The sequence below is a fragment of the Leucopleurus acutus genome, assembly GCF_964270905.1.
Source record: "Leucopleurus acutus genome assembly, chromosome: 11".
NCBI classification, from domain to species: domain Eukaryota; kingdom Metazoa; phylum Chordata; class Mammalia; order Artiodactyla; family Delphinidae; genus Leucopleurus; species Leucopleurus acutus.
This window is the reverse complement of record NC_139152.1, coordinates 46,075,722-46,092,329: the sequence shown is the minus strand read 5'-3', so window position 1 is coordinate 46,092,329 and position 16,608 is coordinate 46,075,722. Positions and strand designations below refer to the sequence as shown.

Sequence of the window (16,608 nt, the reverse complement as noted above, 5' to 3'; positions counted from 1 at the left end):
TCCTGTGCCCTGCCCGGCTTCAGTTCACTCTGTCGTCCCGCAGACCTGGCTCATGCATTGCCCCTTGAGAATACGTTCCCTGACCTCCAGCCTGGGTCAGGTCCTCGCCACCCACTCGTGGAGCTCCCTGCAGCCTCGTGAAGGCAAGAATCAAATATGCCGGCAAAGGGCTGACACAACCCTGCTCCCCATCGGATCCTCAGCACGTCGCTGGCCCTCAAAACCCATTTGCTGAGTGAAGGACTGAGTCCCCTGAGCTCAGAGCAAAGGAGATTAGTGGGCTCTGAATCAAACGTGAGAGGCAGGCTGGGGGCCCAGAGCACAGCCCCCCCATGGAGGCTCCAGGCTCACGAGGGACGGGCCCGGGGGGCCAGCCCCAGGCAGGTGAAGCCGCCGAGGGTCACAGCGGGGAAGACGGGATCTCCGTCGTGAGCCGCATACGTGCGGGACAGGACCGAGGCAGGAAGGACCCTCGAGCTGGCTGGCGGTGGCAGGCAGGCCGGCTTTGGGCCAGGCGTGAGTTACATCAGGGTAAGGAGTCTAGGTTTGGTGCACTCACTGTTTCTAAGTAGCTGCTTTTGGGTTTTGTTTGTTCCTTAGTTTCCTAGTAAAGCTTTGGGAAAACATTCCAAGCGCTGCTAAATCCAGGGGAAAAAAGTTTTGCTAGAATGTGGGCCAGCAGTCCTAAGGTGAGGCTGGGGGCTCACTGGAGGCCCACGTGATGGGGCCGGGGGCTGCCCCTGCAGGAGAGCAGAGTGGGCGGAGGCTGGGGGTGTGTACCATGCCGGGGGGTGTCCTCCCAAATTCTCCCTTGGCAATCTTAGCCCAGCCTCCTGGGCTTCCTCAAGCCTGTCCCCCACCAACCCCCCGGCACCCCCCCGCACCCCCGGCCCCAGCACCTCAACTGGGCTGGGCGTGGCTGAGGCCCCTTGAAGCCCTTCCCTGCCTGGAGCCCTCCCTCCTCTGGCACTTGCTGAAAGCTCTTATCCGGGCTGCCCTTCCCTGGCCTTTGCAATTCCAGGCCCTGTGCCAACCCACCGCCCCCGTACTGCCTATTGGTCATCGCATCCAGCCCTGTGCCGTCAGCAGTTTCCCACCAGTGATTTCTCTCCCCAGCTAGGTGGCTTGAATGGGCCCAGCTCAAGGCTTCCACACAGCAGGTGTTCAGTGAACAACCTTTGCTTGAAGCTTGGAGACCCAGAAAGACAGAGGACCTACTATGTGCCTTGAACATGGCTCTCTGATGAATGAATCAATTAATCACCAAGTCAGAGGGTCCTCCACAGCTCTCTCATCCTCCCCTTGATGAGGCACCTGAAATGCTATTGTCCTCATATTACAGATGAGGAAACCAAAGCTCAGAGAGGTCACGCAGCTGGCCTAAGGTCACACAGCAAGGAAGTGGCTGAGCTCAGGTTAGAGCCAGCCTCTCCTGCTCCTGCATCCCCTTTCCTGGTCTGCCTAGGGGCAGTTCCTGCCACCCTGTGGCCCACTGTCCCCATGCCCTGGGCCCACAGCTCACTTCTGGCACTCATCCAGTACAAAGGCCCTTGGGTGGTCGTCTCCAGACATGGTGATGACCGTCTCACGCTCGAAGGCTCCCGGGCGGGTCTGGTCCACCGTGTGGCGGGTGATGGTGGATGTCGTGTAGCTTGTCCAGTAGAGAGTATCCCAGCCACGGTGATAGGCCAGGCCTTCCACGGAGCCCACGTCTGTGAGGAGACAGGAGCAGCAATGGGTCAGGACAGGGCCAGAAAGCAGAGCGAAGGGACAGCCTGGGTATCCCCACGCTAAGGGGATGGCCTGGGGCACCCCCTCCCTTGGCATATGTGGGGCTGGATGGGAAGTGTGGGAGCTGGGGAGTGTGTGTGGGTGTGGCCCTCGGTGCCCCCAGCCCCTTCTGCACCCCCCTATTTCCCACCCAAATGATCCATGGTCCATCCCCCTAACCCTTCTTTCTGTGTCCTCCCACGGCTGGATAGATTTGGCTTTATGCTGTGGTCACACTTCCTGGAGCTAAAGTTCTACCAAGTTGGGCGCAAACTGGATTTCAGTAAATCAGATCCCACGTGGGCTGCACTGGGGAGCTTCCGACTTAAAAAGACCCTGAACTGAATTGTCTGGTAGACATCTTAGGCTCAGGTTAAGAACCTGAGTGCATGATGAAAGAGACGTAGCAGAACTTAGGTTTAAGAGAAAAAGCCTCAGGGGTTTCAGTGACTTCAAGCTGTCTGGCGATGTGGTTGCCAGAAAGCTGCATTAATAGAAGTATTGTAGCCCAAACAATGGCCCGGAGAGAGGGGACACTTCTGCCAGTCTCTCCCGATCGAGCTACGATTACAGGGTATCGAGTTCAGCTTTGGACACTACATTTTTAGACAGATGTGGGGACTGGATTCTGTGAGGCAGACAAGGGCCAAGGAGGTTGAAAGACAGGTCTGTTTTTATCACCACTGTATACCCAGCACCTAGTTCCGCGCCTGGCAGGTCTTTACGGACAGGAGTGATAAATGCATGAACAAATGAATGAGTCAAAGGACCTAGGAGCATCCAGCCCGGAGAAGAGAAAACTAGTGGAATAAAATAGCAGTTTTCAAAGAGCGGAAAGGCTGTCCTAGGATGACAGCTCTAACCCCCCCCACCCTTTATGGAGCTCACACAATGTGCCCTGCGCCAAGCTAAGCTCTCCCACCTGTCGTCTCAGGTCATCCTGTCTCTGTGCGCTGGCGAGCAATCTGAGGCTGAGAGAGCACAGAAAACTCACCCAAGTGACTGAGATCCTGTGTCTGGGGTTACACCCGCCCCATCTCTGCAACCTGTTCTGTGAGCAGCGGACACACAGGGGAGAGTTTCGGCTTATTCTGTGTAGCCTGGGGGCAGAACCAGGACCAGAGGGGGCCAACTCTGCCTCCAGTTGAGGAGAGACTTTCAAGGAGCTGCAATGGGTGCCGTGTGATTCAGTGGCCGTATGTCAGGGACACCGAGGCAGGTGGGATTCTGATCCGGGGCAGGGGTGGGCTGGCTGGTGTCTGTGGCTTCTCTACCCTGAGTCTGTGCTGACCCTCCCTGCACTCCCCCCCGCTCCACTTGCTGGGAAGAATGGAAGTCTGGGCTCACTCTCCACAATGGTGGTCCTGCCCGAGCCATCGTCATTGATCTGCTGGATGTTCCCAAAGTGGATGTCGCTGAAGAAGATGCGGTTGGGGGTGCCCGGGGAGCTGCCCGCTCGGTAGTCGAAGGCCAGAGCGATGACGTTCTTCATGTGCTCAGGGTCCTCGAAGGGCTGCACCGGCGCGTTGAGGTTGCGCTCATCCGACAGGTGGATGCTCTTGAGGATGGTGCGCTCCGAGTAGAGCAGGTAGCCTGCGTACTCGCGGCACGACGCCCCGTCTTCAGCCAGCATCCCGTGGGCGCAGGCGCAGGCCCGCTGCCCGCCCCCCCGGTACAGGCACAGCTGCTGGCACCCGCCGTTGGCCACCGCGCACACATTGGTGCCTGGGGGTGGGGGGAAACCGGGAAGGCGGAGGTTACAGAGGGCAGGGCCACCTTGGTGCCTCTGTCATCTCAGCTGAGGTGGAAACTCTGGTTGGCGCCCGGCTCTGCCTCGGTATCCCCAGTTCAGACAACCCTCCAGGCCCCTGTGCTCAACTCCTCAGCCTCGTGGGACCCTAGAGGGTGCCCTGTGGGTCTAAGTTCTCTCCCAGCCCTTCTCACTCTGGGCTCCCAGGTGGGGCCCTCCGGCCTCTCCTGCCCAGCCTGGAGCCCCAGCCTCACCTTTCTGTCGGTCCCGGTTGAAGACTTTGATGTCTTTGAGCTGGACGCCGATGCCCGTTCGCAGGGGCACGGAGTCTGTGGCGTTGTCCTTGCTCCCGCGCTTGATGGAGCCGTTGGCGTGAGTCCTGGGGGAAGGCAAGGACCACGAGCAGGATGTCATCCGGGGCCGGGGGGAGGGGACGGACGGCCCAGGGGAAGGCCAGGACAGTGGCCCACCTGTCACTCCAGTAGATGAACTCCTCAAACACGGACACCGAGAACATGTCCATGTTGTTGCTGGACAGAACTACCTCGCGGTCCTCGCCCGTCTCCAGGTCGATCCGCTCGATCTTGTCGGTCCGGGCGTCGCACCAGTATAGCTTCCCATCCTGCGGGCCGGAGGCACCCGCTTCACTGCCAGTCCCCACGTCCCACTCACTCCTGCCTCTCTCGTCTTTCCCTTCCTTCCTCCACATCTTCCCGCTCCCTGAAATGCCGATATGCCGACCTCTCGGCATTCTTCCAGTGCCCGCTTCTGGGTGACCCCCTCCGCCATTTCTGGGGCGGTGGAATCCTACTCTGGGTGGGGCGCTGGGCCAGAGGACCCCACGACTCCTTGGGTCCACATCTACCCACCAATGGGCACATCACATGAGACTCAGTGGGGAGCAGGGCACAGGGTAAGGGGAACTGCCCCTCAGAGTACGGGGTCCATCCCATCGGCCCCAGGGCCAAGCCTGCATCCAAACCTGATAGTCCACTGAAATGCCGTTGGGCCAGCTGATGCTGACGTTAACCAGCACCACTCGCTCAGCGCCGTCCAGGCGAGACCGCTCAATACGCGGATACTGGCCCCACTCGGTCCAGAACAAGTACCTGGGGTGGAGGCGGAAGAGGGGGGTCAGTCCCCAGAACATGGAGGAGAGGGGGCCTGTGGCCAGAGGGACCAGGCCAGGCCAGAGCCAGGAGTGGTCAGCCTGTCCAGCTCCTCACCCCTTCTCCGGGTGGACAGTGATTGCCCGGGGCTTGTCCAGACCCTGGGAGATGACCACGTAGCGGAAAGAACCATTGAGCCTGGCGACCTCGATGACGTCAAAGCCCTGGTCTGTCCAGTAGATGTTGCCTGAGGAGGGAGTAAGGGGGAGCTCAGGGGTCGGCTGGGGATGGAGGTACCTGGTTCCCTCCAGCCCCCTGATACCCCTGCTTCTCCCCATCTGTTCCTGCCTACTCCTTCTCCTCAGAACCTTCCTTCTGAGATCCCACTTCCCCAGTCCTCTGCCTCACCTGCAGCCCCTCAGCCCTTCCGCAACTCACCTGCGATCCAGTCCACTGCGATGCCCTCCACGCGGCCAATGCCATTGGTCACCACGTCCTCACGCCACGTCTGGTCTCGCTTAGCCCGGCTGATGGTACTTAGGCCCATGTCCACCCAGTAAATGGTGTCATTTTCTGGAGGTGGAGGAGCCAACATGGGGACTCTCAGCAAGGTAGGGGGAAGGTGGGAGGTCAAAATCACGAGGGGTAAGGATAGAGGCGACTGAGAGCTGGGGGAACCCGGGACTTGGAAGCGGACATAGCGGGGCAGGGGCAGCTGTGGTAAGCGTCGCCCCTTCCAGCTGCGGTCAGGCAGCCTCTCCCTGGAGCCCCAGAGCACACCACCCCAAAGGGAAGGTCATGTCCCACCCCCTCCTGCCACCAAATGTCTCACCAGCATGGAAGTCGATGCCGACAGCCAGGGAGGTCCCCGACACTGGGACCAGGGCGTCTGACTTGTCGTTGGGATCCAGGGGGATTCCCCGGATTCCCTCATGCACAGAGTACAGGAGAAAGGAGCCCACACCTGCAACACAAGGACACTTTGGGCATAGGCTTTGCTGACACCCCTTAAGCTTGGCTTCTGTCACCCTCGAACCCTTTTGATACCTTCTCCCAGCCATCACACCTCCCCCCTCAACACATACTCTAGCCTGGGGGCTTGGGCAGGGAGGTCACCTGGCTGGGAGAGAGAGCAAGGGAGCATGCAGCTCTGGGGAACCACCTGTGAGACCTACAGTTCCCACTAGAGGGCAGCAGAGACCCGGTTTTCTCTCTGCGCTCTGCCCTCCAGTCCCACTTCAATCCACACAGCCCTGCACCTCCAAAGGTGTTAGGGAGAATCTGGGGAGGCCAATACCCAACTCTAGGTTTCCACCTTAATTTCCTCTTTGTTCTCATCCATCTGGTCTGTGTCATACCCCTGTCTCTGACACCTCGCTCCTGAGCCAGTCTCCTTCCCAGTTTCCCATTTCTTACCAGGAGCCACTCTCCATGCACCCTAGAATCCTCCCTTGCCTTTATCCCCTCACACAGCCTGTCCTCAAATGAATCCCCTAAATGGGTCCTGGTTGCTCAGGCTCCCTGCAAAAAAGGACTCATGGTCGAGAGAGTTTGGGGAGACCGCAAACACTAGAGTCGTCCCGTGAAAACTTCTGTGCAGATGAGCCTATTCAAGGCTCTGAGAAATTGTGCAGCAGAAAAACACTTAAACTTTGTCCAACCCAGTGTTTCTTTCTATAACATCTATCCCATCAAAGCGGGAGGTTCCCAGGAGTGCACTTCGGGAAATGCTGTCCTGGGGCAGGCTTGTAAATCAGGCGGCAAGTTCTTGTGAAACGTCTCTGAGCTTCATCCCTTCTCTTCAATCCAGCTGCTAAACCCTAGCCCAGGCCAACAGCCCCCTGACTGGTCTGACTGCCTTGGTTTCTCCCTCCCCCACTCAGCCGGCTCTCTGCCGCCAGGTTAATCTGCCCCAAACACCACCTTCCAGGTGCTCCTGGCTGAGAACCCGTGGAGCCCCGCCTACCCCACAGCCTCACCCACAGCTCCCCACACCCTGCGCCATGCGGGTTGGCACCCCAGGGCCCTGCACACCCCCTCCTATTGCTCTGGACCCCTTGCCTTGCGTATCGTCCCTTCTTCAAACCACACACTCAAATCCTTCGTGCCCTATAAAACCCAGCGGCCAGCACACCTCTGGCGTGAAGTGGCCCTGGCGCCCCCTCCGATGTCTGTTTCTCCAAAATCCTACTGAAGTCAGAGCCACTTCACACTGGCCGCCCCTCCTGGTTAAGGCTGCAGAGCACAGGGACAGGGGCTTCTGCCCCCTGGCTTCCTCCGCGGCAGGCAGCACAGGGGGCGCTGACTAAGCATCTAACCCAGAGAACACTCAATACACGATGAACTCGGTCCTGTCCCCAGGGTGAGAAAAGGAAGGTGGGCCGTAGAGTAGGAAGGGTCGGGTTGGGTTGGGGACCAGGGTCAAGGCGGGGAGCAGGGGCAGGGGCACTGACCCTCGCAGGCCTGCTGGCCACTCCGGAGGCTGTAGCCAGCTGTGCACATGCAGGAGCGGGTGGACTCCGACGTGGGCAGGCAGAGCTGGGAGCAGTCGCCGTTGTTGACGCTGCAGGGGTTGGTGCCCTCGTGGTCTGGGGTCAGGTGGGAGGCAGAGAGAAAGGGTCAGTGGCTCTCCTCGGGACCGCGGCGTCAGGCTCACACCCCTTTACCCTGGACCCTGTGGGGGTCACCACCCAACCCAGCTCTCAGGTCTTCTGTCCTGCAGGGCCCCTGGCCCTTGGGTGGTGAGCAGAGCCTAACCCATTTTCACTCCCATTTGCTTACTTGCCCAGGGGTTCCTGCAGCCCCTCCTGGCCACAGCCCCGACCTCTGTGACCCCCATCCCACTGCCCCTGCCCCTCGCCCCCCGCCTCACCCAGCTGGATGCTCTCATCGTAGACCTTCATGTGCATCACCAGGGTGGTGCTGTTCCGCAGGACCACGGAGCCCGAGCCGTCGGCCTTGTTGCACGTGCCCATCTTCTCTGACACCTGATCTGCCCACCACAGCTTGTCCCCTGTGGTGGCAGGAGGGGATGAGACCCTGGGGAAGGCCCCGCCCCCAGGCCAGCCCTGTCTCCTGGCCAGCCTGGCCCACCTGCTCTGCTCTGGTCCCTGCTCCCCCCCAGTGGCCCTCACCCATGATGGCCAGGGCGGTGGCCTTGCCCAGCTGGTTCCGCATGGCGTCGATGACCTCTAGCCCACTCCCGTCCAGGTTGCAGCGGTTGATGGTATGGTTCTTGGAGCTGATCCAGTAGAGTTTGCTTTCAGGGAAGTCGATAGCCAGGCCTGGAAGAGGAGGGGGGTGTCACTGCCAGAGAGCACGGCACCAGGGCTGGAATCCAGGAGCCTGACCCAGCCGGGCCTCTCATGTCTGGGGATAGAGTGAGGTACAGAGTATGTGTGTGGTTTTGGGAGGAGGGTGGTGAGAGCAAGTACTAAGCCAGAAGTTTGGGGAGATGGAGCGACAACTGGGGAGAACCCTGAGAGCATCTCCTGGTGGAGGAATTAGGGGAGGCAGGGCTGCAGGGCAGCAGGGTGAGCTCGTACCCACAGGGCCCCTCTGGCCACTGAAGAGCAGGGTGCGGTTGCTGCCGTCCATGTTGGCCATGCTGATGTTGTCACCGTCCGTCCAGTAGAGCTTCCTGGGGGCACCAGGAGGGGAGGGTCAGAGTCCTCTTTTCCCCCACCCCACACCCCATGCTCCTCAACCCTGGACCCTGGACCTACCCACGCAGCGGGTGGACAACCAGGCCGTGGGGCTGCTCCAAGCCCTGCACCACCGCATTCTTGAAGGAGCCGTCCAGCCGGGCCACGTTGATCTGCTTCTTGTTGGTGTCGTAGCTTGTCCAGAACAGGTTTCGGGACACCCAGTCGACAGCCAGCCCATGGGCATTTGGCAAGTCTGCGGATACAGTGGGGAGTTGTGATTGGGTGTTTTCAGGACACAGGTCAGGAGGCTCGTGGGGAGGGGCCAGCCTGGTTTCTGGGGGAACAGGGATCATGAAACCAGAACTGGAGCCAGAGAGGGAAAAGAATTTGGAGAAGGAACATCAGGACCAAGGGGACCAGGGAGTGGGGCTGGGACCAGGGTTGGGAGCGAGGGCGGGGTTGGGGGGTACCCATGCCCAGTAGGGGTCCCAGGGCCAGGACAGAACCTGCAGAGACAACCGTCTCCACGCCTGTGCCGTTGATGAAGGCCCGCTTGATGGCCTGGGTCCGCACGTCGGACCAGTAAACGCGCTGCTCTCGGGCGTCGTAGTCCAGCACCGTGACGTTGTCGATATCGGGCACCGTGAAGGAGATGATGTAGTTGTAGTAGGGGGCGTCCAGGTCCACGCCCCGGATCTCCATCTGACGTGCGTACAGCAGGAACTTCTTAAACTCTGTGGGCACGGGGCAGGTCACTGACGGCGGCCCCCTGCCTCCACACTTCCCACCCCCCCGGATTCTCCTGGTTCCTTCTGTTTGCTGCTGGCCCTTGGCTATCAGGGAGACCCTGCTGGGCATAACCGTCCTGCCGGAGTGCCAGCCTCTTCCTGCAGCAGCTGCCTCTGGAGCCTCTCCGTTCAGGATCCTCCCAGCTGAGACTGCCGACCTTCACTAGAACCTGGAGCTTGGGTACCCGACCCTTTCCCCTTCAGCCTTGGTTTACCCCAGCTCTGGAGGGGGGGCCTCCTACCATAGCAGGTGGTGTTGTCCTTGTGGAGCTTCATGAGGTGCGGGCAGGCGCAGGAAACCGTCCGGTTGTAGTTGATGAGGCACAGGTGGGAGCAGGGGCCCCGGCCCCCATTGGCCTCACAGGGGTTGGGAGCTGGGAGGGCAGGGGAAAGCAAGAGCACCCAGTGACGCTACCGGCCCTGCTCACCTGGCCTTCACCCTCTCCACTCCCCTTCCTGTCCCAGCATCGCTGCTGCCAGACCCGCCTCTGTCAGCAGGCTGGCTCACCCCCACCGCCCCAGCATAGACCCCTCCTCTCCTGGAAGCTTCCACAGAGGCTGCTGGCTCCTCTCTGGTCCCTTACCCATGGGCTGCCGGGAGGGGTGATACACCTGCAGGTCGAAGGGCTGGGTATTGGTCCTCTGTACCACGGTGACATTGTGGCCGGTCCACTTGTTGGCCTTGGCCAGCGTGTTTGTCCGCCAGTCCGTCCAGTACACCTCGCCACCGTACAGTGTCACTGCAAACGGGTGCGACAGGAACTCGTGTCCCCGAAGCACCTCCATGTGACCGGAGCCGTCGTAACGGGCTGAGTAAATGGCGTCTGACCTGAGAGCGTGGTCGGGGCAGAGTGAGGAGCCGGGTGGGGACCTCAGACCTCGGGGCACGTGGCCTGGGGCTCCCACACTCCATGCCCCAGCCCACGGCACCCTGTGGAGCAGGAACCACGTGGCTCGAGGTCTGGGATCCCAGCTCTGACCCCAATTCCCCTGACCCAGGTCTTTCAGCTTGCTTCTCCCCAGGGCTGCTGTTAGCACACAGGGCTGTGGTGAAGACTAGAAAAAGGGACCCCCTTTGGGGACACCACCTAGAAAAAGTCTCCCCTCTTCCTGGGCGGACAGAGCCCCTAGGAGAGCACACAGATGTGTGAGTGAGGATGGCGTTGCACTTCGGCCCTCGGCGGGCACTCCCGTGCAGGGGGCAGCCCTGCCTCTACCCTCTTCCATCTGCACCTCTTCCCCAGCCCAGACTCTCCTCTCACTCAGTCCTCTTCCTGGGCCCTTGGCCGTGTGGCTCTGGCTCCAGCTCCCCCGGGCCTTCTCACCACCCTCATGGCTGCCAGGTCCCGGGACCCTTGGCTCCACCCTGTCCCTGAGGAGGAGGGGAGGATGGAGGCCTCCGGGACGAGGCGCCGGTGCCGACCTGGCGTCGATCCAGAGGATACGCTTCTCCAGGTAGTCCACGGTGAGCCCGTTGGGCCAGCCCCCAGAGCCCGTCTCCCGGTGGATGGTACGGCGCCCGGCCCCACTCATGGAGGCTGCCTCGATGCGGGGCAGGCTGGCATCCCAGTCCGTCCAAAACAAGATCCTGGGGAGCGGGGAGGGGGTCAGGATGGCCAAGGTCGAGGCCCGGGGAAGGGGCTCTGCTAGGATCCTTGGTGAAGGCCGGAGGGAGCAAATAGCATTGAGGAGGCAGCTACGCCTGGCCCGGCCCGGCCGAACGAGGCTTCAGGGGGGTCATGAGGCCAGAACAGGGCTGGGCGGGGTCCTCACCCGTCCCGGGGATCCAGTGCAATCGCCCTTGGGTGCTCAATGTCACCGGCCAGCAGCGTGGTCCGTAGGGTCCCATCCAGCTTGGCTACCTCAATCTGGTCCAGGTTACTCTCCACCCAGTAGATGTTGCCTGCAATCCAGTCTACAGCCAGGCCCTCGGGTGTGGCTAGGCCGTACTGAATCACCACCTCGAAACTGGTCAGGGCTGGAGAAGAGAGGTTGCAGGAGGTTAGAATCACCTGGGGTGGGGTGAATTCACGATATCCTAGAAACCCTGGATGGCCCACCCTCAACCCTGACACCTCCGCAAACACCTCTGGTGCGCTCCAGATTTGGCTGGGGTTCCCAGATCCCCCGCTCTCCTCACCCAGGCCCCCTGCCCCAGGAGGTCAAGTAGAAGCCTGGCTTCTAGAACACTGGAGAAGGGGAAGTGGCAGCTATCTTGTGCCTGCAACTCTCTGAAGGGCTAATCCCTGGTAGGAGGTCAGAGCAGAGGGTGAGGGCTTTGGGGAACAGACCTAGACCCAATATGAGGCAGACAGAACTTTCTAGAGGTTTGTCAGTGGTTTTATATACATATATGTGTGTACATATATATGTATATATGTGTCATTAATTTAGAAACCATTACATAGTGTGAACATTGTCACAGTCTACTAAGCCATCCTCTTGTTGGTGGATATTTGAGATGGTTCCAGGGTTTCTCTATGACAAACAATACCAACTCCTCTAGTAAACTGTGCTTCTTTTTTTTTTTTTTTTTTTTTTTTTTGGTACGCGGGCCTCTCACTGATGTGGCCTCTCCCGTTGCGGAGCACAGGCTCCCGGACGCACAGGCTCAGTGGCCATGGCTCACGGGCCCAGCCGCTCCGCGGCATGTGGGATCTTCCCGGACCGGGGCATGAACCCGTGTCCCCTGCATCGGCAGGCGGACCCCCAACCACTAGCGCCACCAGGGAAGCCCACTGTGCTTCTTTTAAGTCTGTTCAGACGTCAGCTTCTCAGGGGGCCTTCCTTGACCATCCTATTCAAATGCCACCCCCATTCTCCCTACCCACCTTGCCTCCTTTCTTTTTATCCACAGTGCTACCCGCTCTGTCACAGTCCATGTTGTACTCATTTGCTGTGTTTATATCTGACGTTCCCACTGGTGTGTAAGCTCCATGGGGGCAGACATTTCGGCCCGTTTGCTCCCTGCTGTCTCCCCTGGGCCCGCTGTGTGTAGCAGGGGCTCAGGAATGTGGGTTTTTTTGGTTTTTTGTTTTGGCCGCGCCGAGGGGCATGCGGGATCTTAGTTCCCCGACCAGGGATCAAACCTGTGCCCCCTGCAGTGGAAGCGTGGAGTCTTAACCACTGGACTGCCAGGGAAGTCCCAGGAATGTGTATTATCAGTGCAGGAAATCTGTGATGGGTCAGGCCGCCTTGGGACAGCAGGCAGGGTTCAGGTACCCCACCCCTAAATGCCTTTTTTCTTACAAGCCTGCAATTCTGGCCGTTTCAAAGAAAGGCTGATCATTTTGTTAATTATCAGTCTGGCAGCTCTGCTGACAATAATTACGGGGCGTCAGGCATTGAGACCCACAGCAAAATCTAACCCAATTAACAAGAGTGTGGGGGACAGGGGAGCTAAGGGCCTCTGCTCCTGGCAGCCTGCATCTGGTCCCATGGTTCTGAGTGCCCAAGGGCCCGGTCTGGGTGCACTGGGCCTTGCGTCGGTCCTGGGCAGGCGGTGGTCACCTCCGTTGTCCAGCAGCTTCCCGCGGTAGATCTTGTCCTCCACCACGTCGGTCCAGTAGAGGGCGCTCTGGCTGAGGTGGAAGTCCAGGGCGATGGTGTTGCGCAGGCCGGGCACCAGGACGCTGTAGTCCCCTTTGTGAAGGTCGATGCGCCGGATCTCATGGCGGTTGGAGAAGATGATAAACGGCTTGAAAGGGTCTAGGGAGGAGTGTGATGGGGTCACAAGGGGCCTGTTGCCTCCGAGCCACCCTGTCCAGGGGCAGGCAGGGTCTCTCTCCATGGGCCCTGGTACCGGGCCTGGACGGAAACCTCAGCCTCTGGCATTCGGCCGCCTGAGTCCAGCCTACTGCAGCTCAGGGGCCTGCCCGGCCTGCCCAGCTGCCCGGCCACCCCGACCCGCGTCTCACCCAGGCTGCGGCAGCTCTCGCCGTCCGGCTCCAGCACCCAGCCCTCGTAGCAGGAGCACTTCACGCTGAACTTGTTCTGGTCGCACTTCTGGCTGCACTTGAGGTGCTTGGCGCAGTAGCTCTGGATCTGGCACGTGTGGTTGTCAGGGCCCAGCTCCATGCCCAGAGGGCACGAGCACACTATGCCTTCGCCAGGTGCCACCGAGCAGTTGTGGCTGCAGCCACCGTTATTCAGAGAGCACTGGTCTGTGGGGTGGGGAGCGAGGGACAGGACCAGGGTCAGGATCTGGAAGGAGGCAGGACCCTGGCGCCCACCACGTAGGACCAACCCTCTCCTTCCCCTGAGGAGCACCCCTCCATTGTGGCTGCATCTCTCTCTGGCCTCTATTTCCCTGCCCCTTCTTGAGCCCACCGTGGGGGCCCCAGCCTTTCACCTCTTTCTGGGAGGGTCCCCTTTCCTCTCTCTCTCTCCTGATGTAGGTGTGATTTTGGGGGGTTGTGGTAGGGAGTGTCCTGCTCTGGGTCCTCTGACACGCCCTGGGACCTGCCAGCCCTGAAGGATGACCCGTCAGCAGTTCTCAGGGCCAGTCCTTATCTCCTACTCTTCTCCTCCGAGAACCTGACTCTGCTTGGCTCAGAGGAGATAAGGCCGCTCTGCACTGCTCTGCAGCACAGCCGTGGCTGAGTGGGCTGCGCCTGCGGGGTGGGGCTGCGCTGCACTGTCTCCACAGCACTTCACGAGCGGTGTGACCTTGGGCCAGTTATTTAACCTCTCTGAGCCTCAGTTTTCTCATCTGTAAGATGGGGGTGAGGATCGTATCTGCCTCACAGGGCTCCTTTACGGATTAAATGCTAGAACAGCGTGACGCTTAGCACAGCCTCTTGGCAAAGTGAGTCCTACATCGACACGGGTTTTTTTTCATTGCTCTGGGTACTACTTGCCCAGCTGCCACAGCTGCCCTTTTCCAGTCTGAGACCTCTCCCCACAGAGCTCGTCCTGTTCCACTGCCCTGGCCTGGCCCAGACTCCTTATCCAGCCCCCCTGCCCACTCCTCTGCTGGGGCCTCTCATGGGCCCAGGCCTCACCGCAGAGCTCTCCCTCATCCGAGCCATCTGCACAGTCGTCGTTGCCATCACACAGCTTGTCAGGGGGCAGGCAGACCGAGGTGTTGTTGGCACAGGGGTGTGAGGGTGGCCTGCAGGCCAGGGACTCACAGTTCTCCTCATCCGAGTTATCCTCACAGTCGCTGTCGCCGTCGCACACCCATGCTTTGCTGATACACCGAGCTGGGGGATGGGTAGAGCATGAGGGGCCGGGCCTGGGCAGCAGGGCTCTCTGCGCCCTTCTTCCCAGACCCAGTGGGCTTCTCTCACAGGGTCACGACTACAAGGCTTTGGGGTCCACTAGGAACCTTGAGGCTTTTTCTGTCAAATTCACATGGGCAACAAAGAAGGTAGGAATCTGTAGGAGGTGGTGAAGCTCAACACTGCTGAGGGTTTTGGTTCCCAGGGCCCTTAGGGCAGGCCCTGGCCCCTGCATACCTTCCTCCTTGCATCAATCACAGGCTTCTTCTGTGCAGCCTTTTGCCTCACAATGTCCCCACCCCACTCCTCACAGTACAGTGCTGTCTCCCTTGCCACTGCTCTGCTCTCAACAGGGTCTCCTCCTGTCCATGTTGTTTCCCTTCAGTCCTTTTTACCAGAGTCTTTGCAGCCAAACTTGACATTGGGGTCACAGACGTGGGTCACTCCCTCACAGCTCTTCTCGTCACTGGAGTCCATGCAGTCAGTGTCCCCATCGCAGCGCCACCGCAGAGGGATGCACAGACCATCCAGCCGGCACTGGAACTCATCATTGTGGCAGCCGCCAGGAGGCCTTGTGGCTGCAGGGGGACAGGTGGAGGGCACGGGGGGGTTGAGGGCTCCAGGTCAGCTGTTGCCATCTCTACCTTCTCAACCCCCTCCTGCTACACCCAGCCTGGGGCTATGAGCTGAGGCAGGGATGGAGAGTTCTCTGAGTCCTGCTGACACCCCTCGAAAGCGCTAACTCAGAGTCAGGGCTATTACACCTTCCAGGACTCAGACATCATCTCGTCTAATCTCCCTATTTTACACACGAGAGCTTGACTGGATAAGCAATTTGCTAATAAACCAGAGCTCAAATGCCCCCACCGCAGCCTAGCCTCCGTTTCATTCATTCACTTCACAAACACTTATTGAGCAACTACTGTGTGCCACGCACTGTTTCAGGTGTCAGCACGAACAAGACAAAGTCCTTACCCTCGTGGAGCTGAAGTCCTAGCAGGAAAGAGAAACAGTGAAGACATGACACAAAAATCCAGAATGGAACTGCAGGTAGTGATCAAGGCTATGCAGACAAAGCCAGGTCAAGGTCAGGGAGGATGGGATGCTACTTGAGACAAGACAGTCAGGAAAGGCCCTTAAGCAGGAGATGTTTGAGCCGAGGCCTGAATGACGTGAGCCATGAGATTAACTGGAGTTGCATTCCAGGAAGAGGGAACAGCTAGTGCAAAGTCTCTGAGGTAGGACCCTGCAGGGCATATTGGAAAAATGCCCAGGGCATATTTAAGGCTGCACAGTTGGAGTAGAGTGAAGGAGGAAATGAGTGGCAGGAATGCAGGTCAGATAGGTTGGGGGAGTCCTGCAGGCCATGGAGCGGGGCTCAGCAGGAATTCAAAGTGTACAGGGAGCCAGTGCAGGCTTGAGGGCAGGGCCGGGGAGAGATCTGACATGTTCTGTAGGATCACACTGGCTGCTCCGGTGAGATCTGACTCAGGAGTCTGGGGAAGGAGCGGAAGCAGCACCCGAGGCACAGGTGACTGTGCACGAGCTTCACCTTACACCCCCGCTCCCCCTACCTGCCCCACCAGGAGCACGGTCGACGCACTCATCTCATGCCTGGACTTCAGCAGCAACCTCTGAGCCGAGTTTCCTTCCTCAGGGCCCCTGAACCTCTTTCCAATCTAATGCCCTTCCAGGATTGTCTTCTGAACGCATTTCCTACATCTTATCACCTTCCAGCTTTGAGATCCTTCGAAGGTCCCCAGTGCCTGACCTGCTTTCACCTGCTGTTGTAATCTGCCCCCTCCAGGCACTGCCTCATTCCCTGCTGTCCCCTCTAGTCTGAGGGGCCCCACCCAGCCCCACTGGCCCCTGCAGCAGTACTCAGTTTCACCTTCGAAGTCTTACTGCTGGGTGCTTCAGGCCACTCCCACCCTCCATCTAAAGACCCTTCCTCTAGTTACCGGGGGTAAGCGGGGGAAGGATAAAATGGAAGACTGGGATTGACACCTACACACTACTATATGTAAAATAGATGACTAATAAGAACCTACTATATAGTACAGGGAACTCTAATCAATACTCTGTAATGGCCTATATGGGAAAAGAATCTAAAAAAGAGTGGATCTATGTATATGTATAGCAGATTCACTTTGCTGTACACCTGAAACTAACACAACATTGTAAATCAACTATACCCCAATAAAAATTAAAAAAAAAAAAAAGACCCTCTCTCTTGTCCATTTACCCACAGCCTAATCCCTCTTCGGGGCCCAGTTTAAATCCCACCTCCGCCGGAATGGTCCCAGACCATTCCAGCTCACA

At 59.2% G+C, this 16,608-nt stretch overlaps 1 protein-coding gene across 2 annotated transcripts in view; it reads right to left on the bottom strand.

The window, feature by feature from the left end:
• The window catches only part of LRP1 (LDL receptor related protein 1), a 78,869-nt gene that overhangs the window by 22,313 nt on the left and 39,948 nt on the right, over positions 1–16,608 (bottom strand). For both annotated transcript variants that reach the window (XM_082851011.1, XM_082851012.1), the window contains 22 exons: positions 14,682–14,864; positions 14,068–14,268; positions 12,982–13,227; positions 12,575–12,772; positions 10,838–11,042; positions 10,488–10,652; positions 9,649–9,893; positions 9,307–9,438; positions 8,783–9,010; positions 8,355–8,529; positions 8,175–8,269; positions 7,764–7,913; positions 7,502–7,642; positions 7,083–7,217; positions 5,462–5,593; positions 5,068–5,202; positions 4,747–4,876; positions 4,503–4,629; positions 3,991–4,142; positions 3,775–3,899; positions 3,118–3,495; positions 1,523–1,712 (listed from right to left, as the gene is read on the bottom strand). In XM_082851011.1, coding sequence (XP_082707137.1) covers positions 1,523–1,712; positions 3,118–3,495; positions 3,775–3,899; positions 3,991–4,142; positions 4,503–4,629; positions 4,747–4,876; positions 5,068–5,202; positions 5,462–5,593; positions 7,083–7,217; positions 7,502–7,642; positions 7,764–7,913; positions 8,175–8,269; positions 8,355–8,529; positions 8,783–9,010; positions 9,307–9,438; positions 9,649–9,893; positions 10,488–10,652; positions 10,838–11,042; positions 12,575–12,772; positions 12,982–13,227; positions 14,068–14,268; positions 14,682–14,864 — 3,868 coding nt within the window. The remainder of the gene's footprint in view (positions 1–1,522; positions 1,713–3,117; positions 3,496–3,774; positions 3,900–3,990; positions 4,143–4,502; positions 4,630–4,746; positions 4,877–5,067; positions 5,203–5,461; positions 5,594–7,082; positions 7,218–7,501; positions 7,643–7,763; positions 7,914–8,174; positions 8,270–8,354; positions 8,530–8,782; positions 9,011–9,306; positions 9,439–9,648; positions 9,894–10,487; positions 10,653–10,837; positions 11,043–12,574; positions 12,773–12,981; positions 13,228–14,067; positions 14,269–14,681; positions 14,865–16,608) is intronic.